The sequence below is a fragment of the Physeter macrocephalus genome, chromosome 13 (genome assembly GCF_002837175.3).
Source record: "Physeter macrocephalus isolate SW-GA chromosome 13, ASM283717v5, whole genome shotgun sequence".
NCBI lineage: Eukaryota > Metazoa > Chordata > Mammalia > Artiodactyla > Physeteridae > Physeter > Physeter macrocephalus.
Genome location: NC_041226.1, coordinates 2,568,688 through 2,585,087, shown reverse-complemented (window position 1 = coordinate 2,585,087; position 16,400 = coordinate 2,568,688). Strand labels below are relative to the sequence as shown.

At 42.7% G+C, this 16,400-nt stretch overlaps 1 protein-coding gene across 6 annotated transcripts in view; it reads left to right on the top strand.

The window, feature by feature from the left end:
- The window catches only part of SACS (sacsin molecular chaperone), a 76,975-nt gene extending 62,529 nt beyond the window's left edge, over positions 1 to 14,446 (top strand). For 5 of the 6 annotated variants that reach the window (XM_024125911.3, XM_028497412.2, XM_055089569.1 and 2 more), the window contains one exon: positions 210 to 13,484. In XM_024125911.3, coding sequence (XP_023981679.1) covers positions 210 to 11,764 — 11,555 coding nt within the window. In that variant the 3' untranslated portion in view covers positions 11,765 to 13,484. Of the gene's footprint in view, positions 1 to 209; positions 13,485 to 14,426 lie in introns of those variants that run through there. The other variant, XR_008619049.1, reaches the window with a different exon arrangement.
- The last annotated feature ends 1,954 nt before the right edge of the window (positions 14,447 to 16,400 follow it).

Genomic DNA, 16,400 nt, shown 5'->3' with positions numbered 1-16,400 from the left:
GAGAATTATCACTCCCACAGGCTATTATAAATATGGATTTATGTGTGATCAGCCCAGTTATGCCCAGTTTTTGTGTTTTCACAGTGTACTTAAAACTCTCAAAATGACTTTCTAGTACTATTTAATCTGTCTAATCTATGAGAATAGAAAGTTAAATAAGTTACAGTAGAATTGTATGTATTCATAACATTTCTTTGTGTGATTTACAGGAAGACCGTGTACCCAGCTACAGCTTCTAAACCCAGAACGTTTTGCACGTCTTATCAAAGAAGTAGTGAACACATTCTGGCCTGGCAGGGAGTTGATTGTTCAGTGGTATCCATGTGATGAAGACAAAAAGCACCCATCTATTTCATGGCTTAAAATGGTGTGGAAGAATCTCTACATACATTTTTCAGAGGATTTGACTTTATTTGATGAGATGCCACTCATCCCTAGAACTGCACTAGAAGAAGGTCAGACGTGTGTGGAACTCATCAGACTCAGGATCCCCTCATTAGTCATTTTAGATGATGAATCTGAAGCACAGCTCCCAGAATTTTTAGCTGACGTTGTACAAAAACTTGGAGGGATTGTCCTTAAGCAATTAGATGCCTCCATACAACATCCACTTATTAAAAAATACATTCATTCGCCATCCCCAAGTGCTGTTCTGCAGATGATGGAGAAGATGCCTCTGCAGAAGCTGTGCAACCAGGTTGCGTCGCTCCTTCCAACACACAAAGATGCCCTAAGGAAGTTCTTAGCTAACTTAACTGATAGCAGTGAAAAGGAGAAAAGAGTAATTCAGGAGCTGACAATATTCAAGCGCATTAACCATTCATCGAGTCAGGGGATCTCCTCCTACACCAGGCTGAAGGGCTGCAGGGTCCTGCACCACACATCCAGGCTCCCGGCTGGCCTGCGGCTCTCCATCTCAGTCGTGGACAGCAGCGACGAGGCCACCATCCGCCTGGCAAACCTGCTCAAGGTGGAGAAGGTAAAGACCACCAGCTGCTTAAAGCTTATCTTAAAAGACATCGAAAATGCATTTTATTCACTCGAAGAGACGACACACCTTATGTTGTGGATCCTTGAGAATCTATCCTCTCTTAAAAATGAGAATCCAAATGTGCTTGATTGGCTAATGCCATTAAAATTCATTCAGATCTCACAGGAGCGGCTGGTATCGGCCAGTGAGCTCTTTGACCCTGATGTGGAGGTATTAAAGGACCTCTTCTATGATGAAGAGGAAACTTGTTTCCCACCCTCAGCTTTTACCTCACCAGATATTCTTCACTCTTTAAGACAGATTGGTTTAAAAAACGAAGCCAGTCTCAAAGAGAAAGATGTTGTGCAAGTGGCTAAAAAAATTGAAGCTTTACAGGCCAGCTCTTGTCCAAATCAGGACATTCTCCTGAAGAAAGCCAGAACGCTCTTACTGGTCTTAAATAAGAACCACGCCCTGCTGCAGTCATCTGAAGGGAAGATGGCCCTGAAGAAAATAAAATGGGCTCCAGCTTGCAAGCAAAGGCCTCCGAACTACCCAGGCTCCTTAGTCTGGAAAGGGGACCTCTGGGACCTCTGTGCACCCGCGGACATGTGCGACGCGGCCCACGCCATTCTGGTCGGCTCATCACTTCCTCTTGTTGAGAGTGTCCATGTGAACTTGGAAGAAGCTTTAGGTATCTTCACAAAACCTGATATCAGTGCTGTTTTAAAGCACTTTAAAATTGTTGTCGATTGGTATACTTCGAACACCTTTAGTGATGAAGACTACTATCAATTCCAGCACATTTTGCTCGAAATTTATGGATTCATGCATGATCATTTAAATGAAGGGAAGGATGCTTTTAGAGCCTTAAAATTTCCGTGGGTTTGGACTGGCAAAAAGTTCTGTCCTCTTGCCCAAGCTGTGATAAAACCATTTTATGATCTTGACCTTCAGCCTTATTTGCACAGTGTGCCTAAAACCATGGCAAAGTTCCACCAGCTGTTCAAGGCCTGCGGTTCAGTAGAGGAGCTGACGCCAGATCACATTTCCATGGTCATTCAGAAGGTGTACCTCAAAAGTGGCCAAGACCTCAGTGACCAAGAAAGCAAACAGAATCTTCATCTTATGTTGAATATTATCCGATGGCTTTATAGCAATCAGATTCCAGCAAGCCTCAACACACCAGTTCCTATACATCATAGCAGAGATCCTTCCAAGCTTATCATGAAGCCAATTCATGAATGCTGTTACTGTGACATCAAAGTTGATGACCTGAATGACTTACTGGAAGATTCTGTGGAACCAATCATTTTGGTGCATGAGGACATACCCATGAAAACTGCAGAGTGGCTGAAAGTCCCGTGCCTCAGTACAAGACTGATCAACCCTGAAAATATGGGCTTTGAGCAGTCAGGACAAAGAGAACCACTGACTGTAAGAATTAAGAATATTCTGGAAGAATACCCTTCAGTGTCAGATATCTTTAAAGAACTTCTTCAAAATGCTGACGACGCGAATGCAACAGAATGCAGCTTCATGATTGACATGAGAAGAAACATGGACATTCGAGAGAATCTCCTGGACCCGGGGATGGCAGCGTGTCATGGGCCGGCTCTGTGGTCGTTCAACAACTCTCAATTCTCAGATTCGGACTTCGTGAATATAACAAGGCTAGGGGAATCTTTAAAGAGGGCAGAAGTTGACAAAGTTGGGAAATTTGGTCTTGGGTTTAATTCCGTGTACCACATCACTGACATTCCCATCATCATGAGTCGAGAATTCATGATAATGTTTGATCCCAACATAAACCACATCAGTAAACACATTAAAGACAGATCTAATCCCGGGATCAAAATTAATTGGCGTAAACAGCAGAAAAGACTTAGGAAATTTCCTAATCAGTTCAAACCATTCATAGATGTATTTGGCTGTCAGTTACCTCTGACCGTGGAAGCACCTTACAGCTATAGTGGGACTCTGTTCCGACTGTCCTTTAGAACGCAGCAGGAAGCCAAAGTGAGTGAAGTTAGTAGTACCTGCTACAACACAGCAGATATTTACTCTCTTGTGGATGAATTCAGTCTCTGTGGACACAGGCTTATCATTTTCACTCAGAGTGTAACCTCAATGTATCTGAAGTACTTGAAAATTGAGGAAACCAATCCCAGCTTAGCTCAAGATACAATCATAATTAAAAAAAAATTGTGCTCTTCTAAAGCGTTGATTGCACCTGTCATCAGTGTTTTAAAAGAAGCTGCTAAGCTCATGAAGACTTGCGACAGCAGTAACAAGAAGCTCCCCGCTGATGCACCCAAGTCAGCTTGCATCCTTCAGATCACAGTGGAGGAATTTCACCACGTGTTCAGAAGGATTGCTGATTTACAGTCACCACTTTTTAGAGGTCCAGATGACGACCCAGCTGCTCTCTTTGAAATGGCTAAGTCCGGCCAATCCAAAAAGCCATCAGATGAGTTACCACAAAAAACAATGGAGTGTACCATGTGGCTTATATGTACCTGCATGGATACAGGAGAGGCTCTCAAGTTTTCCCTGAGTGAGAGCGGGAGAAGGCTGGGAGTGGTTCCTTGCGGGGCAGTGGGAGTTTTTCTGGCTGAGATCCAGGACCAGAAGTGGGCTGTGAGACCACAGGCTGGAGAGGTGTTCTGCTATTTACCCCTACGAATCAAAACAGGATTGCCGGTTCACATCAACGGGTGCTTTGCTGTTACTTCAAACAGGAAAGAGATCTGGAAGACAGATACGAAAGGACGCTGGAACACCACCTTCATGAGACACGTGGTTGTGAAAGCTTACCTAGAGGCACTCAGCATCCTGCGTGACCTGGCCATGAGTGGGGAGCTGATGGGCTATACTTACCATGCAGTGTGGCCTGACCCTGATCTGGTTCATGATGACTTCTCTGTGATTTGTCAAGGGTTTTATGAAGATATAGCTCACGGGAAAGGGAAGGAATTGACAAGAGTCTTCTCTGATGGGTCCACATGGGTTTCCATGAAGAATGTGAGATTTCTAGATGACTGTATACTTAAGAGAAGAGATGTTGGTCCAGCAGCCTTCAAGATATTTTTGAAATACCTCAAGAAGACTGGGTCGAAAAACCTCTGTGCTGTTGAACTTCCTTCTTCAGTAAAGTTAGGATTTGAAGAAGCTGGCTGCAAACAGATACTGCTTGAAAATACATTTTCAGAGAAACAGTTTTTTTCAGAAGTGTTTTTTCCGAATATTCAAGAAATTGAAGCAGAACTCAGAGATCCTTTAATGAATTTTGTTCTGAATGAGAAAGTTGATGAGTTCTCAGGAATTCTTCGTGTTACTCCATGTATCCCTTGCTCTCTGGAGGGGCATCCTCTGGTTTTACCATCAAGATTAATCCACCCTGAAGGACGGGTTGCAAAGTTATTTGATATTAAAGATGGACGATTTCCTTACGGCTCTACTCAGGACTACCTAAATCCTATTATTCTGATTAAACTCGTCCAGTTAGGTATGGCAAAAGATGATATTTTATGGGATGACATGCTAGAACGTGCCGAGTCAGTAGCTGAAATTAATAAAAGCGATCACGGTGCTGCTTGTCTAAGAAGTAGCATCCTGTTAAGTCTTATTGATGAAAAACTAAAAATAAGGGATCCTAGAGCAAAGGATTTTGCTGCAAAATATCAAACAATCCCCTTCCTCCCATTTCTCACAAAACCAGCAGGTTTTTCTTTGGACTGGAAAGGTAACAGTTTTAAGCCTGAAACCATGTTTGCAGCAACCGACCTGTATACAGCTGAGCATCAGGATATAGTTTGTCTTTTGCATCCAGTTCTAAACGAAAATTCACATTCCTTCAGAGGCTGCGGTTCAGTGCCACTGGCTGTTAAAGAGTTTTTGGGGTTACTGCGGAAGCCCACAGTTGACCTGGTCGTAAACCAATTGAAAGAAGTTGCAAAACCAGTTGATGATGGAATCACATTGTACCAGGAGAACATCACCAACGCTTGCTACAAATACCTTCATGAAGCAATGATGCAAAATGACATCACTAAGATATCAATTATTGAAAAGTTAAAAACCTTTAGCTTCATTCTAGTTGAGAGTGCATATGTTGACTCAGAAAAAATTGCTTTTCATTTGAATTTTGAAGCAGCCCCATACCTTTATCAGTTGCCTAATAAATATAAAAATAATTTCCGTGAACTTTTTGAAAGTGTGGGTGTGAGGCAGTCTTTTACTGTTGAAGATTTTGCCCTTGTTTTGGAATCTATTGCTCAAGAAAAAGAAATAAAAATAACAGAAGAGAATTTTCAGCTTTGCCGGCGAATAATCAGTGAAGGAATATGGAGTCTCATTAGAGAAAAGAAACAAGAATTTTGTGAGAAAAATTATGGCCAAATATTATTGCCAGATACTAATCTTAAGCTTCTCCCTGCAAAATCTTTATGCTACAATGATTGTCCCTGGATAAAAGTAAAGGATAGCACTGTAAAATACTGTCATGCAGATATACCCAGGGAAGTGGCTGTGAAACTAGGAGCAGTACCAAAGCGACATAAAGCCTTAGAAAGGTATGCGTCCAACATCTGCTTTACAACACTGGGCACTGAATTTGGACAGAAGGAAAAACTGACCAGCAGAATTAAGAGTATCCTTAATGCCTATCCTTCAGAAAAGGAAATGCTGAAAGAACTTCTTCAGAATGCTGATGATGCAAAGGCTACGGAAATCTGTTTTGTGTTTGACCCTCGACAGCATCCAGTTGATAGGATATTTGATGACAAGTGGGCCCCCTTGCAGGGGCCAGCACTGTGTGTGTACAACAACCAGCCTTTCACAGAAGACGACGTCAGAGGGATTCAGAACCTCGGGAAAGGCACCAAGGAAGGAAATCCATGTAAAACTGGACAATATGGAATAGGATTCAATTCTGTGTATCACATTACAGACTGCCCTTCTTTTATTTCTGGCAATGACATCCTGTGTATTTTTGATCCTCATGCCAGATACGCACCAGGAGCCACATCTGTTAGTCCTGGACGCATGTTTAGAGATTTGGATGCAGATTTTAGGACACAGTTCTCAGATGTTCTGGATCTTTATCTGGGAACCCACTTTAAACTGGATAATTGCACAATGTTTCGATTTCCTCTTCGTAATGCAGAAATGGCAAAAGTTTCAGAAATTTCTTCAGTTCCATCATCAGACAGAATGGTCCAGAATCTTTTGGACAAACTGCGGTCAGATGGGGCTGAACTTTTAATGTTTCTTAATCACATGGAAAAAATTTCTATTTGTGAAATAGATAAAGCTACGGGAGCCCTAAACGTGCTGTATTCTGTGAAGGGCAACATCACCGATGGAGACAGGCTGAAAAGGAAGCAGTTTCATGCATCTGTAATTGACAGTGTCACTAAAAAGAGGCCGCTCAAGGACATACCGGTTCAGCAGATCACCTACACTATGGATACGGAGGACTCTGAGGGAAACCTTACCACCTGGCTAATTTGTAATAGATCAGGTTTTTCAAGTATGGAGAAAGTATCCAAGAGCGTTATATCAGCTCACAAGAACCAAGATATCACTCTATTCCCACGTGGTGGAGTAGCTGCGTGCATCACCCACAACTATAAAAAGCCCCACAGGGCCTTCTGCTTTCTGCCCCTCTCTTTAGAGACGGGGTTACCATTTCATGTGAACGGCCACTTTGCTCTTGATTCAGCCAGGAGGAACCTGTGGCGGGATGACAACGGGGTGGGCGTTCGGAGTGACTGGAACAACAGCTTAATGACGGCCCTGATCGCTCCTGCATACGTCGAGTTATTAATCCAGTTAAAAAAGCGCTATTTCCCTGGTTCTGACCCGACGTTATCGGTCTTACAGAACACGCCTATTCATGTTGTAAAGGACACCTTAAAGAAGTTTTTGTCATTCTTCCCAGTCAACAGGCTTGATCTACAGCCAGATTTATACTGTCTGGTGAAAGCACTTTACGGCTGCATCCACGAGGACATGAAGCGCCTTTTACCTGTTGTGCGGGCTCCAAACATTGATGGCTCTGACCTACACTCTGCAGTTATAATCACTTGGATTAATATGTCGACTTCAAATAAAACTAGACCATTTTTTGACAATTTGCTGCAGGATGAATTACACCACCTTAAAAACGTAGACTATAACATCACCACACGCAAAACAGTGGCAGAGAATGTCTATAGGCTGAAACACCTGCTTTTGGAAATTGGCTTCAACTTGGTTTATAACTGTGATGAAACTGCTAATCTGTACCACTGTCTGATAGACGCCAATATTCCTGTTAGCTATGTCACCCCTGCTGATGTACGATCTTTTTTAATGACGTTTTCCTCTCCCGATACCAATTGCCATATTGGGAAGCTGCCTTGTCGTCTCCAGCAGACTAACCTGAAACTTTTTCACAGTTTAAAACTCTTAGTTGATTACTGTTTTAAGGATGCAGAAGAAAACGGGATTGAAGTGGAGGGACTGCCCCTTCTCATTACACTAGACAGTGTTTTGCAAACTTTTGATGCAAAACGACCCAAGTTTCTAACAACATACCATGAATTGATTCCATCCCGCAAAGACTTGTTCATGAATACATTGTACCTGAAGTACAATAATATTTTACTGAACTGTAAAGTTGCAAAGGTGTTTGACATTTCCAGCTTTGCTGACTTGTTATCCTCTGTGTTGCCCCGTGAATATAAGACCAAAAGTTGCACAAAGTGGAAAGACAGTTTTACAAGTGAGTCTTGGCTTAAGAGTGCATGGCATTTTATCAGTGAATCTGTAAATGTGAAAGAGGATCAAGAAGAGACAAAAGCAACCTTTGACACTGTTGTTGACACCCTAAAAGACTGGGCATTGCTCCCTGGAACAAAGTTTACTGTGTCAGCCAATCAGCTTGTAGTTCCCGAAGGTGATGTTCTGCTTCCTCTAAGTCTCATGCACATTGCAGTCTTTCCAAATGCCCAGAGTGATAAGGTTTTTCATGCTCTCATGAAAGCTGGCTGTATTCAGCTTGCTTTGAACAAAATCTGCTCCAAAGACAGTGCATTTGTTCCTCTGTTGTCATGTCACACAGCAAACATAGAGAGCCCCACGAGCATTTTGAAGGCTGTGCATTATATGGTCCAAACCTCAACTTTTAGAACTGAAAAATTAGTAGAAAGTGACTTTGAAGCACTTTTGATGTATTTCAACTGCAATTTGAATCACTTGATGTCCCAAGATGACATAAAAATTTTAAAGTCACTTCCATGCTATAAATCCATCAGTGGTCGTTATATGAGTATTGCGAAATTTGGAACATGCTATGTGCTTACAAAAAGTATTCCTTCTGCTGAAGTGGAAAAATGGACACAATCATCGTCCTCTGCATTTCTTGAAGAAAAAATACACTTAAAAGAACTATATGAGGTGCTTGGTTGTGTACCCGTAGATGATCTTGAGGTCTATTTGAAACACCTCTTACCAAAAATTGAAAATCTCTCTTATGATGCAAAATTAGAGCATTTGATCTATCTTAAGAATAGACTGTCAAGTATTGAAGAATTGTCAGAGATCAAGGAACAACTTTTTGAAAAACTGGAAAGTTTATTGATAATCCATGATGCTAACAGTCGACTAAAGCAAGCCAAACATTTCTATGATAGAACTGTGAGAGTTTTTGAAGTTATGCTTCCTGAAAAATTGTTTATTCCTAAGGACTTCTTTAAAAAATTGGAACAACTTATAAAACCCAAAAATCAAGTTGCATTTATGACATCCTGGGTAGAATTCTTAAGAAATATTGGACTAAAACACATCCTTTCTCAGCAGCAGTTGTTACAGTTTGCTAAGGAGATCAGTGTGAGGGCTAATACAGAAAACTGGTCTAAAGAAACATTGCAAAGTACAGTCGATATCCTTCTCCACCATATATTCCAAGAACGAATGGATTTGTTATCTGGAAACTTTTTGAAAGAACTGTCTTTAATACCATTCTTATGTCCCGAGCGGGCCCCTGCTGAATTCATTCGATTTCATCCTCAGTATCAAGAGGTAAACGGAACGCTTCCTCTTATAAAGTTCAACGGAGCACAGGTGAATCCAAAATTCAAGCAGTGCGATGTGCTCCAGCTGTTATGGACGTCATGCCCTATTCTTCCAGAGAAAGCCACCCCCTTGAGCATCAAAGAACAAGAAGGGAGTGACCTTGGTCCACAAGAACAGCTGGAGCAGGTTTTAAGTATGCTGAATGTGAACCTGGACCCCCCTCTGGATAAGGTCATCAATAACTGCAGGAACATATGCAACATCACAACTCTGGATGAAGACATGGTCAAGACTAGAGCAAAGGTCTTAAGGAGCATATACGAGTTTCTCAGCGCAGAGAAAAGGGAGTTCCGTTTTCAACTGCGGGGCGTTGCTTTTGTGATGGTGGAAGATGGCTGGAAGCTTCTGAAGCCGGAGGAGGTGGTGATCAACCTTGAGTACGAGTCTGATTTTAAACCGTATCTGTACAAGCTGCCTTTAGAACTGGGCACCTTTCACCAGCTGTTCAAACACTTAGGCACTGAAGATATCATTTCAACCAAGCAATATGTTGAAGTGCTGAGCCGCATATTCAGAAATTCTGAAGGAAAACAGTTAGATCCTAATGAAATGCGCACCGTTAAGAGAGTCGTTTCTGGCTTGTTCAAGAGTCTACAGAATGACTCGGTCAAGGTGCGGGGCGATCTCGAGAACATCCGGGACCTTGCACTCTACCTGCCGAGCCAGGATGGGAGGCTGGTGAAGTCCAACATCCTGGTGTTTGATGATGCCCCGCATTACAAGAGCAGGATCCAGGGCAATATCGGTGTGCAGATGTTGGTGGATCTCAGCCAGTGCTACTTAGGGAAAGACCACGGGTTCCATACTAAGCTGACTATGCTCTTTCCTCAGAAACTCAGACCTCGTCTGCTGAGCAGCATCCTCGAGGAGCAGTTAGATGAGGAGACTCCCAGAGTCTGCCAGTTTGGAGCGCTGTGCTCTCTTCAGGGCAGGCTGCAGTTACTCTTGTCCTCTGAACAGTTCATCACAGGCCTGATCAGAATCATGAAGCATGAAAACGATAACGCTTTTCTGGCCAATGAGGAGAAAGCCGTACGACTCTGCAAAGCTCTAAGAGAAGGCTTGAAAGTGTCCTGTTTTGAGAAGCTTCAGACAACATTAAGAGTTAAAGGTTTCAATCCTATTCCCCAGAGCAGAAGTGAAACTTTTGCTTTCCTGAAGAGGTTTGGGAATGCAGTCATCCTGCTCTACATACAGCATTCAGACAGTAAAGACATTAACTTCCTGTTAGCCTTGGCAATGACGCTTAAATCGGCGACCGACAATTTGATTTCCGACACTTCATACCTAATTGCTATGCTAGGATGCAATGATATTTACAGGATCAGTGAGAAACTCGACAGTTTAGGAGTGAAATATGACTCTTCAGAACCATCGAAACTTGAACTTCCAATGCCTGGCACTCCGATACCTGCTGAGATTCATTACACTCTGCTTATGGACCCAATGAATGTCTTTTACCCAGGGGAATATGTCGGGTACCTTGTTGACGCTGAAGGTGGGGAGATCTATGGGTCGTACCAGCCGACATATACATACGCCATTATCGTACAAGAAGTTGAAAGAGAAGATGCTGACAACTCTAGTTTTCTAGGAAAGATATATCAGATTGATATTGGTTATAGTGAATACAAAATAGTTAGCTCTCTTGATCTGTATAAGTTTTCAAGGCCAGAGGAAAGCTCTCAGAGCAGAGACAGTGCCCCTTCCACACCCACCAGCCCTACAGAGTTCCTGGCCCCTGGTCTACGAAGCATCCCTCCTCTTTTTTTTGGTAGGGAGAGCCACAAGACCTCATCTTCGAAGCATCATTCCCCCAAGAAGCTTAAGGTGAATTCTTTACCAGAAATTTTAAAAGAAGTGACATCAGTGGTGGAGCAAGCTTGGAAGCTTCCAGAATCTGAAAGAAAAAAGATTATTAGGCGGTTGTATTTGAAATGGCACCCTGACAAAAACCCAGAGAATCATGACATTGCTAATGAAGTTTTTAAACATCTGCAGAATGAAATTAACAGATTAGAGAAACAGGCTTTTCTAGATCAAAATGCAGACAGAGCCTCGAGGCGAACGTTTCCAACCTCAGCATCCCGATTTCAGTCAGAGAAGTACTCATTTCAGAGATTTTACACTTCATGGAATCAAGAAGCAACGAGCCATAAATCTGAAAGGCAACAACAAAATAAGGAAAAATGCCCACCTTCAGCCGGACAGACTTACTCTCCGAGGTTCTTTGTTCCCCCCACCTTCAAGTCGGTTGGTAACCCAGTCGAAGCACGCAGATGGCTACGACAAGCCAGAGCCAATTTCTCAGCCGCCAGGAATGACCTCCACAAAAACGCCAACGAATGGGTGTGCTTCAAATGTTTCCTCTCTACCAAGCTGGCTCTGATCGCCGCCGACTATGCTGTGCGGGGCAAGTCCGACAAAGACGTGAAGCCGACTGCACTCGCGCAGAAAATAGAGGAGTACAGTGAGCAGCTAGAAGGCCTGACGAATGACGTCCATACCTTGGAAGCTTACGGTGTAGACAGTTTAAAAACAAGGTACCCCGATCTGCTGCCTTTCCCACAGATCCCGAATGACAGGTTCACGTCTGAGGTTGCCATGAGAGTGATGGAATGTACTGCCTGTATCATCATAAAACTTGAAAATTTTATACAACAAAAAGTGTGAACGCATTTAAAGAAAAAGCAGAGCTAGGTCTTGAATGTGTTGTAGCACAAGTATGAATTGCTGTCCTTAAGCTTCCTTGCCAGTTATTTAGGAATTGCGAAGCACACTGCAGACCGTTCGGGGAGAATTTTGGAGTTGTTATTAACATGAATTTCAACGGAAGACGTTAACTGGACCTAAGAAGTCTTTTGAGGCTGGTGGTGAACTGTGGAATTGCTGGAGGCAGCTGGCCGGCTGGGGTGGCAGCTTGTTGAACTGCACTTTATACAACCAAAGCTCAGCAGTTTGTTAGAGTCTCTCTGTCTCTGGTTAGGGTGAAGTTAGTTTTGTGTCTTCCATGTAGTATATTTTGAAGGAGCTAATGAAACACTGGACATATCATTGGTTTAAACAAATAAGGGGAATTAAGTCTTTGGAGCTTATTATCTCTTTAAGTGGATCCTCTTGGGTGTGTTATTTTCTTATCAGCTGGATCTGATTATGAATTTGTTGCAATTTTACATACTAGACCCTCAGTACATGTATAACATGGTACAGTACTTTACTCCTGAATATTACTTGATTGAGACCACAGACGGTACTGCTGGGACGCACTGAGTGCACTTTACATCCTTGTTCTGGATGTCCTCCCGCCCTGGGTTTACAGGCTTCCTGGTTCGTGAAGGTAGCACGTGGGAGACCCCAGTGGTGGCCGTTCTGGCCGCTGGATGTGAATACTGCTTCCAAGAACCGCCTGCCAAAGCGACATCTGTCACCTGTTAGAACATTTGCTTTATGTTTGTTTGTACATATTTTCCACAGACGTCATAATTTATATAGTGTGGTTGAACAGGATGAAATCTTTTGTTGTCTAAAGGTGCTGCAGTAAACATTTTTTGTCCTTCAACATGGCACTTAGTGGAGTTTTTTGGATTTCACTTTGAAGGCATTAAAAAATTGTAAAATCACGTGACAATATCTAATAAGTTATAAAAGAGGAATTATCAGCTTGTGTTTTCCCCATGAACAATTCAGAACTGACATTTAATTTTTATCATGTTTGAACGTGCTACGAACATACTTCTTTTGCAGAATGTAAAAGAAAGGTGATGATAATTAGTTTCTATAAGTGTGCTGGCTGTAAATGATGCTAAATATAATATTTTATGCAATTAAGGGCTTATGGAACATAGTAAAACTTTTTTACTTTTATTGGTAATAAGGAATGTTTGCGCCTCCACTATTGTATTGCTTCTGGATGTGAAGCCATGTGATAATTTCTGCTATTAAGTGCCACAATTTTAATAAAGCAAATGTACATATGAAATCATTGTAGCTGGTATTTCCTGAGAAACAGTTCCTTGAAAATCAAACGTAATATCTTCCTATATGAAGTTCTGACCTGTGTGTATATGTGCGTTTATTGGAAATATTAGGATAGAACTTTCCTACATATTTTATACTGGAATTTTAATAGGTTCCTTTTCTTATGATTGACTATAAAGTACTTGACATATACTAGGTTTATTAGGTGCTCACTGATTTTGTTAAGAGTTGATTTTATTTCGCCTTTTTAGGGAATAAAATTAATTGACATACGTGGTATACATATGTATTTGGAAATACGTTAAATATGGTTCTTCTGTAGGTAGGGGCTGGATGGATACCGACCTTGCCCCAGCGGAGGGCTGTGTGCCTGGGGCCAATTCACACTTGAGCCCTAACAGGTAGGACATGTTCATCTTTACACGTCAGGCACAAGTCTTCTAAATCCGGCAGACCAGGCTTGGAATTCTCTGTTTTGGGGCGACCCAAACGCTGGGTCTCCAGCTGTCTGGGACTTTCTTAAGTTCTTGCTACTTTAAAACTCAGATTCGACACTTGGAATATATTTCATTGCTTTTGGATATTAAAATGTACACAGAACACCCTGTCTGGCTTTTGTGGTAGTTGATCTAGGTGGCGTTTTGTGTTTTTTCTAGACTTCCTTTAAAAGAGAAAAATACAGGTCCACAGTCCCTTATATGAAACCCTTGCATCCAAATGTTTTTCAGAATTTGGATTTTAGAACGTTAATACCAGTGCATATAAACTGGGTTTAATGAGGCTTTTCCATCAGAGTGGGGCAGCTCCCTTTAATCAAACACATTAGTATTTCTGCAGTGAGACCATGAATACCCACCCACAGTAAACTACACAGACATGAGAAGTAGCCTCATCTAAATTTAGGTCAGGTTTTGCCACCCATAGTTTGCAGTAGATGTATTTGGAAAGTTTTCATTTTTTGGAACTTTTTAGATTTTGAAATTCAGGGTAAGGAATTTTGGACCTGAACTATTTTTTGTATTAGGCTTCCACCCCCCCACCCCCTTTATCCTATTTTGCTTTTTTTTTATTAAAAAGAAGGTGGAAACTGCCAGCCGGTGTGGGCGTAGCTGCTCCTGAGAAAGGGGTTGCAACAGGCCTTCTGCACTCGGGAGCGGGTTCTGTGCTTCCCCGTGAACGGAAGGGCTGAATGCTCCCCAGCCTCCAGGGGGAGCCCAGTGACGAGCCTGAGAATGATGGTGGGAAAATGTTCAAATAGCGTTCAGTCAAATAAAGAGAACAGGTCTACTTTGGGGACTGGTGGGGTTGTCTTTCATTAGCGCCAGCTGACATCTTCTGTCCTTCCAATATTTTGCAGACCTCAAGGATAAAAAGCTAGTAGAAAACAGCAGTTAGATGAGATTTTAATGAGTCACGTATGACTCCGGCTTCTACCAGAGACAAAACCAGCAGGAGACACACGGACACAGACCTGGGAAGAGCTCTCCTTCCAGGAGCTGACTCGCCATCGCGGGGGCCGGCAAGTCCGCGCGCGACCTGCAGGGCGCGCACCCCACGGGCAGGAGCTGCAGGCGGCAGGTGGAATTTCCTAAAACTGGCTTCTGACGCTTCTTCTCCATTTATGTCGTTTTGACAAGTTTGGCCTAAAGTGTCATCACTCCATTGGTTTGGAAGCCGGTCCCAGGCACCCTGTGCCGTCAGGTGTGGGAGAGACTGGGGAAGACTTGGATACCAAAGCCAACGCGAGGTACATTTTACTGAGAAATAAGAACTATGTGTTTAAAATTTGGGCTTGTTTCTCCTGCAGCTGCTGAGTGGCCCGGGAAGTGCCCTCATTTATTCTGGATACAAAGCCCAGGACAAAAGGTGAAGCTGCACTGACTGTTCAGCTCAGAATCCACCTTTTTTCCTCGGTGCCCTTAGACCCCCTTGTTCAACCTGCTTGTTTATACGTGACCCAAGGTTTGTTTGGTTATTAAACCACAGCCAGTTTGCAGTGGCATTTACAATACGGAGAAGCCAGCTAAAGCCAAGGGAGAAGAGGCGTGCTGGATCAGGGAAGGGAGGGGACGAAAACCAATACAAATCGACCCTGCCTCGCGGGAGCTCCCACCCTGCTTCCCTGTCTGCGCACGAGTGGAGACTGACCTGAGGGTGCCCGGGCGGCGGGGGGACCTGAACTCGTGTAGGGGCTGAGGAGTCGGAGCCTGCAGGGGCGGGAGAGGTTCGGGGTTGTTCTGCTGAAAGGTCTTAGCAAGTCCATTTTGCTGCAAATCCAACTTTACTATTAAAGCTGATATTTTGATCTTCATCTTTTTCACTTGTGTCTGCTTCTCGGTCGGTTCGGAAATTGGAAAAGAAACAGGGACTATTTTGCGAGGTCACTAAAATATCAGCACTCGACGGTTGATAAGCACTTAGTGTGTAGGGCTATCCGTGTGTATGCCTCACTGGGTACGTACATAAGCATGGCCTTGCACCTTTAATGGAAATTTAAGTTACACTGTATAATGTACTTAAGAAGACAGGTTTATGTAATACATCTTAGAATACAGCCCATCTAAAAGTTCTTATTCTAAGCAAGGAGAAATTCCTGATCACTCTGTAGAATGAAGCTAGAAACAACTTTAGTGATGATTCCATTATAGCAGAGGAGCAAAAAGATCTGATTTACACCTTTTGTTTAAAAGGTTCTATTCCCCATAATTTCTCTTTGATTGTTTGTCTCGACCTCACTTTATCATCGGTGTCATTTTTTTGGACATGTACACACGTTCTATGAGAAACAAATTAGTTTAGAAATGTTCCATGGTGATCCCGTGTTCCGTCTACATCAACTGGGCTGGAAGACTTTTTTCTTTTGCACAGACATGGTACAGGAAAGTACATATGACACAAAAACGGCGACATTATTTACTACGACAATAGGAATGTTAGAGCAAGAAAGCAGACATTAATTTTAAAAATCAGGACTCAACTAAATGGAAAAGGCAAATACCAATGTATAGTCTAAAGCCCTCCCCCGCCCCCAGAAACTAGGAGCATTATATTCAGAGTTGAGTTTGCCCTTAACTGCTTAGGAAACACTGTACTTTTGTTTTGTAATCTCAAGTGTTTATGACACTAGTAACTTAAAAGTCGCGGAGTTGTCAGAAGTGGGCTGCACTGTTAACACCTTGTCAAAACAGCACTGGAAATACAGACTTTTCTCTCAGTTCTGAGACTGTGGAAAGTGAAACTGAAGTTGTGTTTATAGTTATAAATCCTTTAAGTAGAAAGTTGCAGTGCTGGGCTTCCCTGGTGGCGCAGTGGTTAAGAATCCGCCTGCCAA